The sequence below is a fragment of the Wickerhamomyces anomalus genome, assembly GCF_001661255.1.
Source record: "Wickerhamomyces anomalus NRRL Y-366-8 unplaced genomic scaffold WICANscaffold_3, whole genome shotgun sequence".
NCBI classification, from domain to species: Eukaryota; Fungi; Ascomycota; class Saccharomycetes; order Phaffomycetales; family Wickerhamomycetaceae; genus Hansenula; species Hansenula anomala.
The window spans coordinates 1982649-1998727 of NW_017567112.1; the positions used below are offsets into that span (position 1 = coordinate 1982649).

General features: G+C 33.6%; 7 protein-coding genes across 7 annotated transcripts; 3 read left to right on the plus strand and 4 right to left on the minus strand.

The window, feature by feature from the left end:
* Positions 1–25: 25 nt before the first annotated feature.
* POL4 (DNA-directed DNA polymerase IV) lies at positions 26–715 on the minus strand. Its single transcript, XM_019186379.1, has one exon. It carries the CDS (start codon positions 626–628, stop codon positions 104–106), a length of 525 nt encoding a protein of 174 aa, XP_019039608.1. The 5' UTR covers positions 629–715; the 3' UTR covers positions 26–103.
* Positions 716–2283: 1568 nt separating this feature from the next.
* WICANDRAFT_79001 (uncharacterized protein) lies at positions 2284–3901 on the plus strand (the record flags this gene model as incomplete). The annotated part of the gene is made up of 2 exons (XM_019184819.1): positions 2284–2716; positions 2769–3901. The coding sequence occupies 2 exons, from the start codon at positions 2284–2286 to the stop codon at positions 3899–3901; spliced, it is 1566 nt and encodes a 521-aa protein (XP_019039609.1).
* Positions 3902–4423: 522 nt separating this feature from the next.
* On the plus strand, positions 4424–5658 carry HSP30 (Hsp30p). The gene has a single exon (XM_019186380.1). The coding sequence runs from the start codon at positions 4636–4638 to the stop codon at positions 5578–5580; it is 945 nt and encodes a 314-aa protein (XP_019039610.1). The 5' UTR covers positions 4424–4635; the 3' UTR covers positions 5581–5658.
* A 2673-nt stretch (positions 5659–8331) lies between these two features.
* On the minus strand, positions 8332–9921 carry WICANDRAFT_84276 (uncharacterized protein; the record flags this gene model as incomplete). The annotated part of the gene is made up of 1 exon (XM_019185682.1): positions 8332–9921. The coding sequence occupies one exon, from the start codon at positions 9919–9921 to the stop codon at positions 8332–8334; it is 1590 nt and encodes a 529-aa protein (XP_019039611.1).
* Positions 9922–10606: 685 nt separating this feature from the next.
* On the minus strand, positions 10607–12397 carry WICANDRAFT_68896 (uncharacterized protein; the record flags this gene model as incomplete). The annotated part of the gene is made up of 2 exons (XM_019184144.1): positions 10607–11073; positions 11107–12397. The coding sequence occupies 2 exons, from the start codon at positions 12395–12397 to the stop codon at positions 10607–10609; spliced, it is 1758 nt and encodes a 585-aa protein (XP_019039612.1).
* Positions 12398–12744: 347 nt separating this feature from the next.
* On the plus strand, positions 12745–14398 carry WICANDRAFT_68897 (uncharacterized protein; the record flags this gene model as incomplete). Its single annotated transcript, XM_019184145.1, has 2 exons — positions 12745–14361; positions 14390–14398. The coding sequence occupies exons 1-2, from the start codon at positions 13144–13146 to the stop codon at positions 14396–14398; spliced, it is 1227 nt and encodes a 408-aa protein (XP_019039613.1). The 5' UTR covers positions 12745–13143.
* A 34-nt stretch (positions 14399–14432) lies between these two features.
* Positions 14433–15857, minus strand: WICANDRAFT_31097 (uncharacterized protein; the record flags this gene model as incomplete). The annotated part of the gene is made up of 1 exon (XM_019181798.1): positions 14433–15857. One exon carries the CDS (start codon positions 15855–15857, stop codon positions 14433–14435), a length of 1425 nt encoding a protein of 474 aa, XP_019039614.1.
* Between the last annotated feature and the right edge of the window lie 222 nt (positions 15858–16079).

Genomic DNA, 16079 nt, shown 5'->3' on the forward strand with positions numbered 1-16079 from the left:
CTTGATGATGGAAAAAAAATTATATATAATGGGTCTTTTAATGTGTTTAAGTTTAATTTGAAATGAAATAAATTACTTTTTTATTTACAATTAATTTATATGCCTATGTACTATCAGTTTCTTCATCATTCTTCTTTATAACTTCATTCTCATCAATTTCATCAGGTTTAACATCAACTAATTTCTCATTAGATCCCATATTTCTTTGTTCAGGTGCTTCATATTCAACTCCCAATAATTTGAAAATTTTCCGTTCACTAAAACTTTCAATAAGCATTTCACGATCTTTAACTTTTTGTCCCTGTTTATATGTAATTCTTTTAAATAATCCACTTTCATTCAAAATCAAATTCATTTTAGAAGCTCGAAATCTTAAAGCTCTATTAAAATTATCATTACCTGTGAAATAAATCAATGCTGCACCAATTTCAGACCAAGGAACTAATAAGAAATCAATTCGACGACATTTCCCTGTAGTAAATTTACCTGTAAGTTTTTTATTACCTACCGGCCCTAGTGCACAACCTGCCATTAATTTTGAACTTGGTTTATTTAGCTCACACTTTAAATAATCACTTTTCATTAACAACTCTCTTAGCTTAGAAAGTATTGTTTTCATTTCATTCATATCAGCATCAGGTCTAGTGACAATAAAATCAATATCACCACAATCTTGTGCCCCACGTCTATAAGAACCACCAATTGTTAATTCAACTAATGGATCAATTTTTTGCATTTTTTTAGAAATATATTTGAAATGTGCTTCACATTCTTCCCTTGATATTCTCTCTAACCAATCATCATAATATTCTAAACCCAATTTTTGAGGAGTTGTTAAATCTTGTCTTGCACGTATATCATCTAATGATTCCATACCTTCTTTAATCCATTTTTGGGCAAAACGTGGTCCAACTCCATGAATATTGGTAAACAGTTTCAATAGTTTAGATTCTTTTGATTGTTCAAATTCATCCAATTGTGGTAGCCTTTGATGTTGAGCAATTTGTTCAATTTTTTGTGCAATTGAAGGTCCAATACCTGGTAAACTTTCTGCAAATTTAGTTGTTGAAACTATAACTTTTTGCTTCTTCAACGTTTCAATCGCCATTCTATACCTTTTCGCCTTGAAATCAAGACCTTGTAGTGTCATTTGGTCAGCTATCCTACTCAATACTTTGATTGTTTCAAGATTGGGTTGTTCAAAATCACATTCTGATCTTAATTGTTCTTCTAAAAGATTGACTTTTTTGAATTTTTTTTTAACAACTGGTACACTAGTAGTGTCATCTTTGGTATCATTTTTTTGTCCAACTTTTAGCTTTGAGGCACGATCTATTTGTAGTTTAGGTACACTAGTAACAATTGTTTTACCTTCATCATCTTTAAAGATTAACTTATTCTTTGGCACCAAAAAATGTGGATCAAGCTTGTCTTGGAAAAAATTTGGATTAAGATGAATCTCATATTGATCTGTTTCTTTCAATTTAGATTCAAATATAGAATCCACTAACCAATCCTGTTTAACAATTTTAACATTTTTAATATCCTTAGAAGTGAAAGCTTCAGTTTTTAATTGATTAACTAGATAGTCTTCAGTATAAACATATTTGGTATCAACTAAGATATGCGTGGTTTTATCTGGGAGGTATTCTCTATTGATAACTGCTCCACCATTTCTTGCTAAATTTTTCCTATGAAAATAAACCTTTGAATGAGTTTTAGGAATAAAGAAAAATTGAAGTCCGTTAAGCATGTAGAGCTTCCTTTGAAGAGCCATTTCACTTCAGCAACAAAAATACTATATCAATAGCATAGAAACAACAAGAATGATGAAATAAAAAATTGAATTTGATGATGAATTTTAAACCTGATACAAATCTGATGCACGCAAGTTTTGTATGTGAAAAAATCAAAATACGAGGTTTTAGTCACGTGAAATCGGAATTTACCCAAACCGGAACCCTTTTTTAAATAATAAAAAAACGCCATATGTACATCTTTATTGTTTACTTCATCTACACAAAAGTCAACCGAACCGAATAAATGTGTCATAAAGATTGTTGTTACAGTTTATGGTGGCTTTCCAAAAACCAGATTTGAGAAGGAAAATGCTCAAGAATAAAGAGATTGAGTTGTTATCATTGCATCTACTTTTGAATCTTGACTCATGTGTGGCTTACAGTCGATTTGTTTTAATTAAATGTCAATATGTATAAAAGCTTTTGAGAATGCCAATCAATAATCATTAAATCCTTTGGCTAAGCTACTACATATTACCAAAAAATGTCTGGTGTTGCTACTCAAAAGAATAGGTTTGTCTTATGGTTAAGGTCTTTGTTTGTTTGGTATCCTAAAAATTATGAACCATTAGAACGTAAATTCTTATTCAAGTTGGATATTTCAATTTTAGCTTATGCCTGTGTTGCTACATTTGTTGCTGGTTTAGATAATGCTAATATCAATAGTGCATTCGTCTCAGGTATGAAAGAAGATTTGAAACTATATGGTAACGAATTAAATTATTTGAATATTTGTTATCAAACTGGTGTTATTGTTGCTCAAATCCCATTACTATTGATTAATTCCCGTGCAAATTTAGCACCATACGCTGTTCCATTGATGCAGTTGGCGTTTGGAGTGCTGACAATATTACAAAGCCAAGTTAAGACTGTACAACATCTATATGTTATTAGATTCTTTGTTGGATTCTTTGATGGTGAGTAATCATTGAAATGTTTTTGAAAAAACTTGATATTAACAATACACAGGACCTATGTATATCACAGTGCATTTCATTTTAGGAAAATGGTTTGGATCACGAGGCTTTAGAGGAAACCCTTCAGAACTTTTTGTCCGCACCGGTGTGTTCTTTAGCAGTACCTCGTTGGGAACAATTGTGAATTCGTATCTGCAAGTTGCAGCTTACAAGAATCTATCTGGGGTGAATGGGTATAAAGGTTGGCAATGGCTATTCATTATTGATGGGATCATAACTATTCCAGTCGCAATGATCGGACTTTCATTCTTTCCAGGGATTCCAGAGTCACCAAAACCGTGGTGGTTTACACAAGATGAATATAAACTTTCAAACAAGAGAAGAATACGTTATAAGATTGGTAAAGCTCAAAAAATTGGACTTGATGCTTTTAAGAAAGCACTAACCGATTGGAAATTCTATGTCTTTGGATTATCTTATATTTCAATGTTGATTGCTTGGTACCCAACTTTATATTTTTCATTATGGTTGAAAGCTCAAGGTACATATAGTGTTGAACAAATTAATGTTTACCCAACAGTGCAAAACATCATTAATCTTGTGACAAGTTTTTTCGCAACAGCTAGTGCTGGTGTTATCTCTCCATGGAAACCATATATGATTAATGTTGCTGGATCAAGTATTTTCACTTTAATCATGACTATCTATAACGTTCCAAGAGGTGCTGTTTTCTTTGCATTCTATATTGCTGGTTTGATCGGAGCTGGTAGTCCAATATTGTTTGCAACGTTGAATAGAATATTGAAACATGATCAAGAACAAAAAGCTATTATCATGGGATCAACTATGAGTTTCGGGTTTTTAGCATTCACTTTTGTTCCATTAGGATTATTTCCAACATCTGAATCTCAAGGTGCAAAAGCCGCACCTCGTTGGATCATGGGATGGCCAGCAGCTTTAGCATTTTCATTACTAATGGGTGTCTTATATATTTTAACAACCTACTTGGATAACAGAGATAGAGCAAAGAGTGGGTACAATGAAAATCCACAGGATGATGTGGTGACTGATGATGAATATGATGAAGTTGAAGAATCAATTACCAGTTCTGCTGCATCGGATATCCAACTTGCAAATTTGAATAACGCTAAAGTTAAGACGGAAGTTGAGGTGAAGACCCTTTAATAATTGTAATAGATGTGTAATGGATTAGTGGTCTGTTGTAGAGCAGCCTTGTAAATGTTTTCTTAAAGTTTCCACTAGAGACATGATTGAATCATGAAAAGAACCTACGACATCCTGCCGTTCCATCCAGTTTGATTTTGAGCTCTCAGCTAATAAACACCCAAACTAAAACTACCGTGATACTACCTAGAAATTTCTATCCTCATAAGATCATCATGTCTGAGTTTTTATGAAGCGCATTAAATTTGTTCGGATCATGAGCTGCCATAGCTATAAGGTTTTTTCCAGAGAGCGACAAAAAAAAAAGACTCTAGTTTTTAACGTATCGGCAAAAAAGGTGTCACATTTGATGCTTAATTACTTGCTTAACAAACGATGATTTCCAATTCAGGATCATATGAGATACATTGAGATCATACATGGTTCCCAAAATGGGCTACTTGGTGGTTAGACCCCCGTTGTTACCGTGCGTGTTTTGCTTACAATTATACTGATTTGATCAGGATTATGGTTCTAGGAAAATTTGAGAATGCCCATGAACGAGCCATTTTATCATACTGAATAATTAGTTCCTTGTTAAGCTGCCTTAGCTATGCTGGGTGAATAAGTATAAAAGGATCATGGATTGACCAACTTGAAAGATATCCTGTACTTGTTTTTATTTCTCATCAACAATTACAAAAAGTTTAAAGAGTTACATATAAAAGTTTTTTAAATAATCAAAATAATTAATAATGGCTTACATTGACTTAGAGTTAGTAAAGCGTGGTGGTAACAGAGCTATAGAGATAAATCCTCCTACTGGTGCTGATTTCCATATTACAGAACATGGTTCTGCATGGTTGTGGTCTGCATTTTGTGTCTTCATTGTCATTGGTTTGGTTATCATTGGTTTAATGTTTAGAAAACCTGCTAATGAAAGAGTCTTTTATTTCACTTCCATTTTACCAACAATGTTTATGGCTTTGGCTTATTTCACAATGGCTTCAGATTTAGGTTGGGCTCCAATTAGAGCAGAATTCAATCATGTTAAGACTGATACGCAAGATGAATTCCCAGGTTATAGACAAGTTTTCTACGCTAAATATATTGGTTGGTTCTTGTCTTTCCCATTCCATGTCATCAATTTAGGTTTCTTGTCAAGAACTCCTTGGGGTCAAATTGCATTCAACGTTTGTTTCACTGAAATGTATGTTGTCATGTTATTGATTGCTTCATTGGTCTCATCAACTTATAAATGGGGGTTCTATGTTTTAGCTATTGGTGCTTTGATCTTTGTTACAGTCTCTACTTTTGTCACATCAGGTAGATTAGCTGATAAAGTTGGTAAAGATTGTCATGCTTACTTCCATATTGCTGCTGGTATTTTAACTGTCTTATGGTTTATCTATCCAATTTGTTTCGGTGTCTCTGAAGGTGGTAACGATTTACAACCTGATTCAGAAACCATTTTCTACGGTGTTTTAGATGTTGTTGTCTTTGGTTTCTATTCATTAGCCTTCCTTCTTGCTACAAATGATTTCACTTTAGAACGTTTAGGTTTGTTGACTCCAGAATTTGAAGTTATTCCTCATGAAAAGAGTGGTTTATCAGTTGCAGGAAGAGCTTCTGGTGAAACAGCTGTCTCAAGATCAGCTTCTGGTGTAACTTCACCATCTGCCGCCTCACCAAGACCTTGATTAGATTAATATGGGTCCCAATAGTGGGTGATTAATGGATTAATGATAATACCCTTTGTACATTCCTTTTCAAAAAAAATTTAATAATATAGAATAAATTATTTTATGGCTTAACTTAATTAATATAATGAATGATAATACTAATGTTTGAATCAATTGTAAAATCCAGCTCATAAAACCATCATTTCAAAACAGATCACTCATGCAATGAAGCCATGTCGAGAACGACTTATAAAACGCAGTAAAAATATATCAATATAAATCCTAATGATAAGACAAGATGTACATTAGCAGGCACTCAACAGGATGATTAGCTCATCATATTACTGTTAACTTATATTGTCTATATAAATTTGTACTCACAATATCGACTCCTAGCGTAAACTATACGTCTAGTCGCGAACTTGACCGGCTGTTTAAACTTTATATCAATGGATTTTTAAAAGTTTGAGCATTAAAGCACAGGGCACACGAGACAAGCTAGAAACATTGACTCGTTTCTCAGATTGAAATATAGTATCATAAGGATTAGAATCTGAGGACCTTGACTATCCTAGAGAATTTATTACCACGTTAGAGATTCATCCAGTGACCCAACATCAATCCTCTCACGACTGCCATTTTAACGTCATTTTGGCCGCTCTGAAAAACCACCAAATTCGCGTTTTCCTGAGTCCCTTCTACGCACTTCTACGATCATTTTGATACTATTTATGACTTCTAGTTGTAGTTTAATGTTGTTTTATGACCAAAAGTCAAAAGATTGTACACATGAAAATATCAATGGTACGGCCACTCAATTCGCGAAACTATTTTCAAAATTTCAAGGAAAAAAAAGTTTGTTTTGATTAAAATCAACATCTTTTAACAATTCATCAACTTCCAACTTCCAACGTCAACTCGATTTATATGTCTCTACTAATGGCCAAACAAAAGCTGGAGAATTGAATAGGCCTACAGATCTACTTAGCTGGTGATAGTTGCACATATTGAAGGTCTATTGTTGATTTGGTGTTTATTAAGTATGTATGGTGGTTGAAGTATTTGTGTGGGAAAATGGTCAATTCAGCACTTTTTGAGAAAAACCCAGAAATTTTTCCAAGATCCCAAGATCCATGGAAATTTGCCAAATCGATTTTTCGATTTCATTTTGATTTTTTTTTCAAAAATTCCAAAATCGTGGATTTGAGAAGTTTTGGTTTTGTGGTTCTACAATATTTTACTTAACTGAGATGACGTGCCATCAGAGATGTGCTGGTTTGCTAGGTAACTTCAAAGTGGATTGGATTGCCTATAGATTAGAGATCTAATCTTTGTTCACTTTAGGTTGAGAGAGAGAGAGAGAGAGAGAGAGTATGATGGAGATGGCCAAACAAAAGCTGGAGAATTGAATAGGCCTACAGATCTACTTAGCTGGTGATAGTTGCACATATTGAAGGTCTATTGTTGATTTGGTGTTTATTAAGTATGTATGGTGGTTGAAGTATTTGTATGGGAAAATGGTCAATTCAGCACTTTTTGAGGAAAACTCAGAGATTTTTCCAAGATCCCAAGATCCATGGAAATTTGCCAAATCGATTTTTCGATTTCGTTTTGATTTTTTTTTTCAAGAATTCCAAAATCGTGGATTTGAGAAGTTTTGGTTTTGTGGTTCTACAATATTTTACTTAACTGAGATGACGTGCTATCAGAGATGTGCTGGTTTCCTAGGTGACTTCATCCCAAGATCCCAAGATCCATGGAAATTTGCCAAATCGATTTTTCGATTTCATTTTGATTTTTTTTTCCAAAAATCCCAAAATCGTGGATTTGAGAAGTTTTGGTTTTGTGGTTCTACAATATTTTTGTGGTACAAATACATGGCTCATCAAGACTGTCTCGGTTTGATCATTTAATACGTAATTGAATCCTATAGCCGAACCGAAGAGAGTAGTACTTCTAGTGGAGGTGACAGCCCTTCATAGGCTCTAACTATTGTGTACAAGACGTAATTAAGAGCAGATTTCTTTAAAACAGTTGAACCAGGCAACTGCACAAGCTCAGTGCATTTTCGCGGCCCCGCGCGGCCTGGTCACATGACTTAAATTTCAATCGCAGATATCAGAACAATACTGTGACACAAATATGAATAAATTATATATATTTAATCTCCATGTTTCGAAGTTTATAACTAAGTCCGATATTTGTTTAATATTGCGACTTGTTTTTTTTCCTGTGTCAAAATTAGTTTAGAAATTTTAACGACCTTTATGTCTCTAGAATATAAAACAAATATAGGTATAATTTTGTTATGTGGAAATTTTTTTTCAAAACACCCTAATACTACATTTATTCGCTAGAGAATTCAGTTCTAAGTAGACTGAATTTTTTATATTTTATATGATCTAACAAAGTGTGTTGATTAATGTTGCTTGAAAATCGGAATTTTGAGTGGTAGCCGGCGGTTTTTTTTCATTTTCTCATAGTTAACTTCGGTCGCGATCTAACAAAATGTACTTGTGAACTAAAACACGGAATACTGAGCTAAATTTACAAACTGATCATCTTTTGAAATTGCTACCGTTATAATCTTTGGGCATTGGAAATTAAGTAGGTGTTCAGCCACCAAAAACTCACTTGCTTATCATGTTCATGAAATGCTCAATAATTAAAGTTATTTGATAGGTAGTGAGGTTTTCAACTACTAGTCTACAACAGAATATTCAAATTAAAAACCAAATCTTTCGAATATAAACATCTAAAACGCTGTATCTAAGCTGATGATGCACTATCTTCAGCTTCTTTCTCTCTAAGTTTATTTCGTCTACCATCACGCGCACTCAATATCCAGACAATTGTAGTACATACTATACCAAGACCACCTAAACCAGCAGTATAACTGAATCCAATATGGAATTTTGGAGCTTGTGTTTGATCAAACGTTAAGATAGGGACCCATGCACCTGTAACATAAGCCAACATATTAGTACAAACAACAAGGAAATTTCTTTTCATATCATCATAGGCCAACATTTTATTCACCCAAGTGAAAATCAAAGGTTGACCAATACTCAATGGAATACCAATACCGAAGTATGCATACCATTTCAAGCCTTCTGGAATATCCCAAACTGCAAGAACAACACAACTGAATAAGACAGATACAAACATATAATACAACAAATATGGAGTCAAACGACCTTTATAGTAATCATTCACATATGCAACTGTTAACGACAACCCAATACCACCACCAGAAATACCGATAGGATAAATGTTATAATCATAAGAACTTAATTTCAAATCCATCTTCATCCACAATTGGAAAACTTGTGAAGTAATTGGTTGATATGCATTGTTGAAAGCAAGGAACAAGATTGGAAAGACATAAATATGCCATGTGTTGAAAAATGATTTGATTTTCTTCAGTGTGTAAGCTTCTCTTGTATTCAACTGTGCACCAATTCTTCTTCTTCTTTCCAATGCAATTTTCTTATCTGTATCATTGAAATAGAAAGCTGTTGTTGTTGATGGTGTATTTGGATCAACAAATAATGTGTAAAATGCAATTGGGGCAGAAATAATAGCATCAATAACAAACATCCATTGGAATGGCTTCAATCCATGTTGTGCCCATTCAGATGTCAAGATTCGTTGTTGTAATGGACCACTAACTAATCCAGCAGCTGTACCTGCACAACCGAAAAATGCAGCTCTTTTAGACAATTCTTGACGACTATACCAAGAACCAATCAAATATTCTAAACCAGGGAAATATCCAGATTCAGTCAACCCAATAAAGAATCTTAAAGCGTACATCCCACTCAATGTTTTTGGAGTAACCATCAAAACTGTTAAGATAGCCCACAATAATTCTAATGACGCCAAATAATAACGTGCAGAGATTCTATGTAGAATCAAATTTGAAGGAACTTGACCAATGATATAACCAACAGTCCATAACGTTGTTAAATAATTATATTGATTACCATTCATTTCATAATGTTCTTTCATACCATTAACATAAGCAGTACCAAGATTTGACTGATTAAGAGTTTTGATAAAATAACCCAACATTGAAGAACTTAAAAGGAAAAAATCTAGTTTGAATAAAAATGATCTTTCCAATGGATGTTTATCTATTGAATCCCAAAAGAATAAAGACACTTTATACCACCATGTTGATCTTCTTGCCAATTCTTTTTCATCTAAATCAACTGACAAATCAATGTATGGTTCATTAACGTCATGGGTGGCAAAACCATTAACTTTGATAGCATCTGAGCCTGAATCTGAACTGGAATCCAGCTCATGAACTTCTGAGTTTGTAGTTTGTTTGTTAAATCGATCTAAAAGAGCCATGATCTAAACAGGGATTTGTTGATCAAATCAACTACTTCCAAGTATACATCGTAAGTGGCATTTGTTTCCCTTTTATAGCTTGCAGAATTGACAGCAGATTATTAGGAGATCTAATGGCTTTTGCCAGGTGTGGATTGATTTTTATCACAGAATAATCAGTTAATAATGGCGTCAAATTTTGCCAAAGATGTAGCGTAAATGTCTAGCCTATGAGGGCAACTAGGGCAGCACTTTTTCACTTTGCCACAATTTGACACAATTGGGAAAAAACAGCAGCATATATTCAACACCAAGGCCTGAAAAACTGGAGAAACCATGTCATATTTGATGTCTTTATTTTGGAGAGACAATGGGAAGTGCTCAACGCTGGGTACCTGGTTATGCTAAGCTTTTCTATCCTAATCAACTTTTCATCAACGTTGTTTCCTTGGCCAATGAAGTATTTTTAAAACCACAGGCATACACATAATTTTCACTCAGATCATCATGGATCTCTAACACAATTTGAACCACACCTGTTATCAATTTCAATCATGACTCTTGTGGCTTCAAACTTCAAAGTGTACAAAATCTGTGGCTCTCGGATAAAATTTCAATGGTCCAGGATTATGTAATACAAACATGTTAATTCGCGAAATGGTTAAATAAAGTCATAAAACACGAATATTTAGTATTGAGTATATAATTATTTCTTTGGCTCATGATGATGAGATACCACGTCTTCAGTAAGACTACTGGTGGAAATAGCAATAGAAGACACATCTGAGTCTTTAACCTCTTGTGTAATGTTTTTCAATGCAGTTTCTGGATCTTCACCTTTGGCAGAGTTGTATAAAACAATTCCATGCTCGTACGCATATGCTCTTTCATCTCTTTTATAGAACCATAGAGCAATAGCCATGAAAAGCCCCTGTAACGCTGAGAAGCACGCAGCTGCAGTGAAACCCTTGATGAACTTTGGAGCTTCCACAGTTGGATAAAGAATTTTATTTAACCAGACATTTGATTGTGCACAAAAAATGTATGAAATTAACCACTCTATTGATTTTTGATTTGCATCTCTTCTCAAAATGTCATTCATTAATGGATAAAAAACAGAACTTTGAGACCAACTCCAATAGCCAAAACAGAAACCAAACCATTTAGCACCTTCTGGGACATCCTAAAGAGCCAAAACAATATTACCAATCATATTCATCAATTGTGAAAATGAAATCATTAAAAATCTTTGTCTAATGAAGTCTGCACCAAAACAAACAATGAAAATATAGAGAATACCTAAAGCTGGTGGGATTGCAGTCAAGTTATTCATTTTCCCAATAGAATATTTGTCTAATGATTTTAACCATAAAACAAAAGAACCTGAAGAAGCAGAATTACCATTCCATCCACCAATGTTTGCAATTGTGAAAACCCAAAAATGCCATGATGTAAAGATTTTTTTCCAAACTTTTGGATCTAAAAATTCTTTTGTAGTTGGTGTATGTTCATCAGTACCATTGATTCTCATTCTTTTTCTAGCCAATTTGATTTCATCATCTGTTAACCAAATTGAATAACATTTGAAAGGACTTCCAGGGATTGATAATAATGTAACGAATGTAACTCCAAATGAAATTATGCCATCAATTATAAACATCCATCTCCAACCTGAAATCCCATTGACACCATCCAATGCATTATGGATCCCACTTTGTAATAGGCCTGAAGTTAAAGTACCCAAATACAATCCAAAATAGTAAAAACCTGCACGACGATGAATTTCACCATGAGTATAATTTAAAGCGAAATTGGAATGAATAATTGGGAAAAAAGCAGCTTCACCAGCTCCAACAATGAATCTAAATGCTTTCAAAGTTGCCACGTTATGTACACTAGATGTAGCCAAAGTGAAAATTGACCATAAAAACTCTGCACCAAATAACATATAGGTTGGATTAACTCTTGGTAATATATAAATAAGTGGTAATTGGAAAATGATACTAGCAGCACTGAAAAGAACTTGAGTATTAATCAAGTCATTACCTTTCATTCCAATTTCTTCTTTCATTCCTGAAACATAAGCATTGTTAAGATTAGCTTGATTCAAACTAAAAGTCCAAAATCCTAAAAAGGCAGTAATTGTAATTAACAAATCTTGCTTCAAAATTAATTTCTTCTCAGCTTTGGAAGTACCTTTATCATACCATCTCCACCAATCATGTTTGGATTGCTCCTCCTTAGTGAGTCTATATTCAACTTCATTGAAAAAGGCATACCATGGTCTATGAGCTTCATCTCTATATTCTTTAACATGATATGATTGTTTTTCTTCTTCATTCTTCTTTCTAATTGCATATCCAGCATCTATTTCCTCTTGAGTTTCAATGACTATTCTTTCATGAGGAATAAACCATGGTAATTTCTGTGTCCATCCCCATTTACTACTTTCAGTAATTTCTCTAGGTGCACTTTTCTCATCACTTATTGAGCTCATCGTTGTTGATACTTGAACATCTTTTCGAAACCAACCAAGAAGGCGAATAGAGCTAGTTTATATACTTGGGTTGCACCAAGAAGCCATCATTCACCACAGATTATACAGTGCCATATTGCTTCACTCGTATTTGGTACCAAAGGTAAGTGACATGTATACAAATTGTAAAGATTTTTCTTGAAGAATCAAGTACAAAATCACGTCTTCAAGCAAAAGAGACGCCATACATTCGCGAATTCGCGTCGGCTCACTTGTTACAACAATGGATTTGGGATCGGGTCAGATTTTGGGTCTGAATGCAGTAATATCCGTGATAAGAGAAGTAGAGAGCTCTATTAATTAAATAGAAGTAATTAATTTTCGTGTATTCAATATTATGTTCACCACTCATGTCGATAATTCTTTTCAATTACAAGCCACTTATGATCAAATGTTAGAGCTTTCCAGAGCAATCGGCTGAGATGGTCAATAATCGGGTCAGAGCATGGGCAAAAGATCTAGCTGATCAAGTTCTACTACATATGATACTCAGCTTACAAGTTTGATAGGCCACCAGCTATCTGTATATTGATACTTGATGGTCATTGTAAAATCAGCTTGAGCATCTGTTCAAATCTTGACAGAATCAATGTGTCAAGATTCGCGAAAGCGAACAAGCACAAAGTTTAGATCCAATTCAATCTCAGCGGTTAATCCATTTGAAGAGCTAGAGACAAACCAGGCTTAGGTGTAATTTGGTATTGAGGATGGACTCAGAAAAGAATGAAGTGGCTCCTGGTAGTAACAGGGTCCAGCAGCTGATAGCAGGATTGAAAAGTACCACGCTCAAAAATATAAAGCTACTTAGCTCTTATCAAAAAGACTATGAAGGGTTCAAAACCAAATATTTGGAGCTTGTTGAAGATTTCAAGAATGAACTATCTGGAGTTGATGAGAATGGTGGTGAGACTGCTTTCAAAAGAAATGAATACAGAAAGGTGTTGTACTTGAGACGGTTCGATCTTATTGTGAAGCCGATAACTTTACGTCTTAAAGATCCAGATATTTACAATAAAACTAAGGAAGTCTTATGGAAACTCATTGTCCAAACATGCCAAGTTACCAAATACAAACCTGGTCTTGTTCAGTATATGTATGAACTCAATGCTTTCTTTAATTTGGCACCCCCAATTTTCCCAGATAGTAATAGGAAACCACAAATCACTTTGAAATTTGAAGATAATCAATCAATTGGTAACAATGGTGCAATAATGATTGAAAACTTTACAAATGATATATTTGAACATGATTGGCATTGTAAGCTTGCATTTGAAATTTATAACTCTGCCACATTCAAATTACCCAAACCATCTGAATTTTTTTCTTATAATTTTCTAACCCGTTGTCAATATTCTTATCACAAGGAAGAGCTGATCACATTGATTGTGGCAAACATTTTGAAACCAATAAAGACAATTCTATCTAATCAAGGATTCACTTTAGAAATTGAAAATAATGTCAACTTGAGAGATTTACCGGATAATTCAAAATTGGTTGATGTTTCTAGTTTTGAATTTCAATTAAAAGCTGACATATTGTTGAAGTACCATAAACCAATAAGTAAGAGTAACATGGCAGCATTCACAATATTGGTTTGTGAACCAAGTTCATTGAAAGAATACATCAAAGACTTCAAACATGATAAAGGAAGATATACTTTAAAATCAGCAAATTTTAAAAATTTGGTAACCCAAGCATTTTGCCTATCAGTTTTTGTTTTAAATAATTTTGGAATCATTACTGATTATAATTCTTTTTTACTTTTCAAAGTGGATCAAGATCTGAAATTGGAATGTCAAAAATCAAGTATTATGAACAAAAGAGCGAAAAATGGTGGGTTACGTTCTTCTGGATTCCATTGTGAAGTGATTCATATTAAAGATGGGTTATGTATTGCTAAATTGGCTTCATTTATAAGTGATAGTGTGAAAAGTGTAATTGATAACTCTGAAGAATGCTTGATTAGACAATTGAAAGGATTTTGTGTTAAAGTTGATTAATTATCAAACAAATAATGATCTAATTTGAAAATCAATTTATCTTTTTCATTTTCTTCTGTATCTTGTTCTGTCAAGATTGGGAACAATTTTCCAGGTCCATTTTGCACACCACCACCAATTTCTGTTAATGTTTTGGAAAATGGAATTGCTTCTTTCATACCAATAGTGTGGTATAATCTTGAGTCACCAAATTTTGCAAATCTTTCATTACACCATTGTAATTGTTGTTCTCTTGATGGCAATTCCACTAAGCCTGCTAAATATCTTGAAATCAAAATTGATTGATATTCAATACATCTAAAGTTTAATCCATCCAACGGTAAGCCCAAGAATGTAATTTTTGGATCTTTAATTGAAAAAATATGTTGATAAAGATTAGGAACAATCCAACCAGTAGTTATTGATGCATCGTTCAAGAATGGATATGAATTCTGATAACCAGTGCAATATATTAAATTATCAGGATTCTTAACAATGGAGCCATCTTGGAAGATCACATCAAATCCATCTTTATAAACTTTATATTCTTTGATTATTGGTTTAATTTTGATTTTCTCAGTTTCCCATAGAAATGTTCGTTGAGGAGATCGAACAGAACTAATGATTGAATTTGCCCTTTTTTCAATAAATCTAGCAATATCTGAAGCTGAAGGTCTTCCACCAATTATTACAACATTTTTGTTTTCATATTTTAATAAATCTTGTTCAGTATTACCAAATGATTTGGAATGTTCCAACTTTTCAGGGAACCTTGAGTAAATTTCATCAAGCCCTGGTACATCTGGAATATAAGGAACGTGATAAGCACCCGTTGCAACAATATAAGTGTCAAATTCTTTAATACTCCAAGTAACTGTACCATCACTATTCTTTTTTTGTAAATATAATTGATATTTCCCATCATTAGGAACAATTTTTTCAACACTAGTGTTTAAAACAATATTATTTGGATGTCTATTAAAATAATCTTCAAGATATTGTTGAACATAAATTCCTTTAGTAAAATTATCAAAACCTGGTTTATCCAACTTTGGCCATTTTTTAGCATCAGAGAATGTCATGACACATTCAGTTGTCTTTGTTCTCATCCCTCTATATGATGGGGTGAATGAATGAATTGGGTTGGTTGACTCATCATTATCAGGTATGGTGATTTCTTGACCTTTTCGTAATCCTAAAGGTGGTTCAATACTTGGATCTAATTCACTTGTCTTGGAACCAGGTCTAATATCAAGTTTTGTCTTGTGTTCATCCACGACCCAGATCCCACCAAGTTTATTTTTTTTCTCAAAGACGACTATTTCATCAAATGATTGTTGTTTGATTAAGGAATCAAGGATCACTGCACCTGAAGCACCACCTCCAATTATGGCTATTGATTTGATGGAGCCTTTGGGTATACTGACTTTGTCAATTGTCATTTTGGTGATTGGCTCTAGTGTCTTTAGCTCATTGAACCTTTCAAAATCATTTTGAAGGTATCAAAGATCAGATTTCTATTGTGGTTCCCTTATCTTTTTTTGTATAAAGGTGATGAATTTTTTGATCCACAGTTTTGAGATTTCCACAGAACGAATTCGCGAAGCCTTCAAAGGAATTAAAACTCAGTTGAGGATCTTAAGCGTTAGCACTAATATGCCACA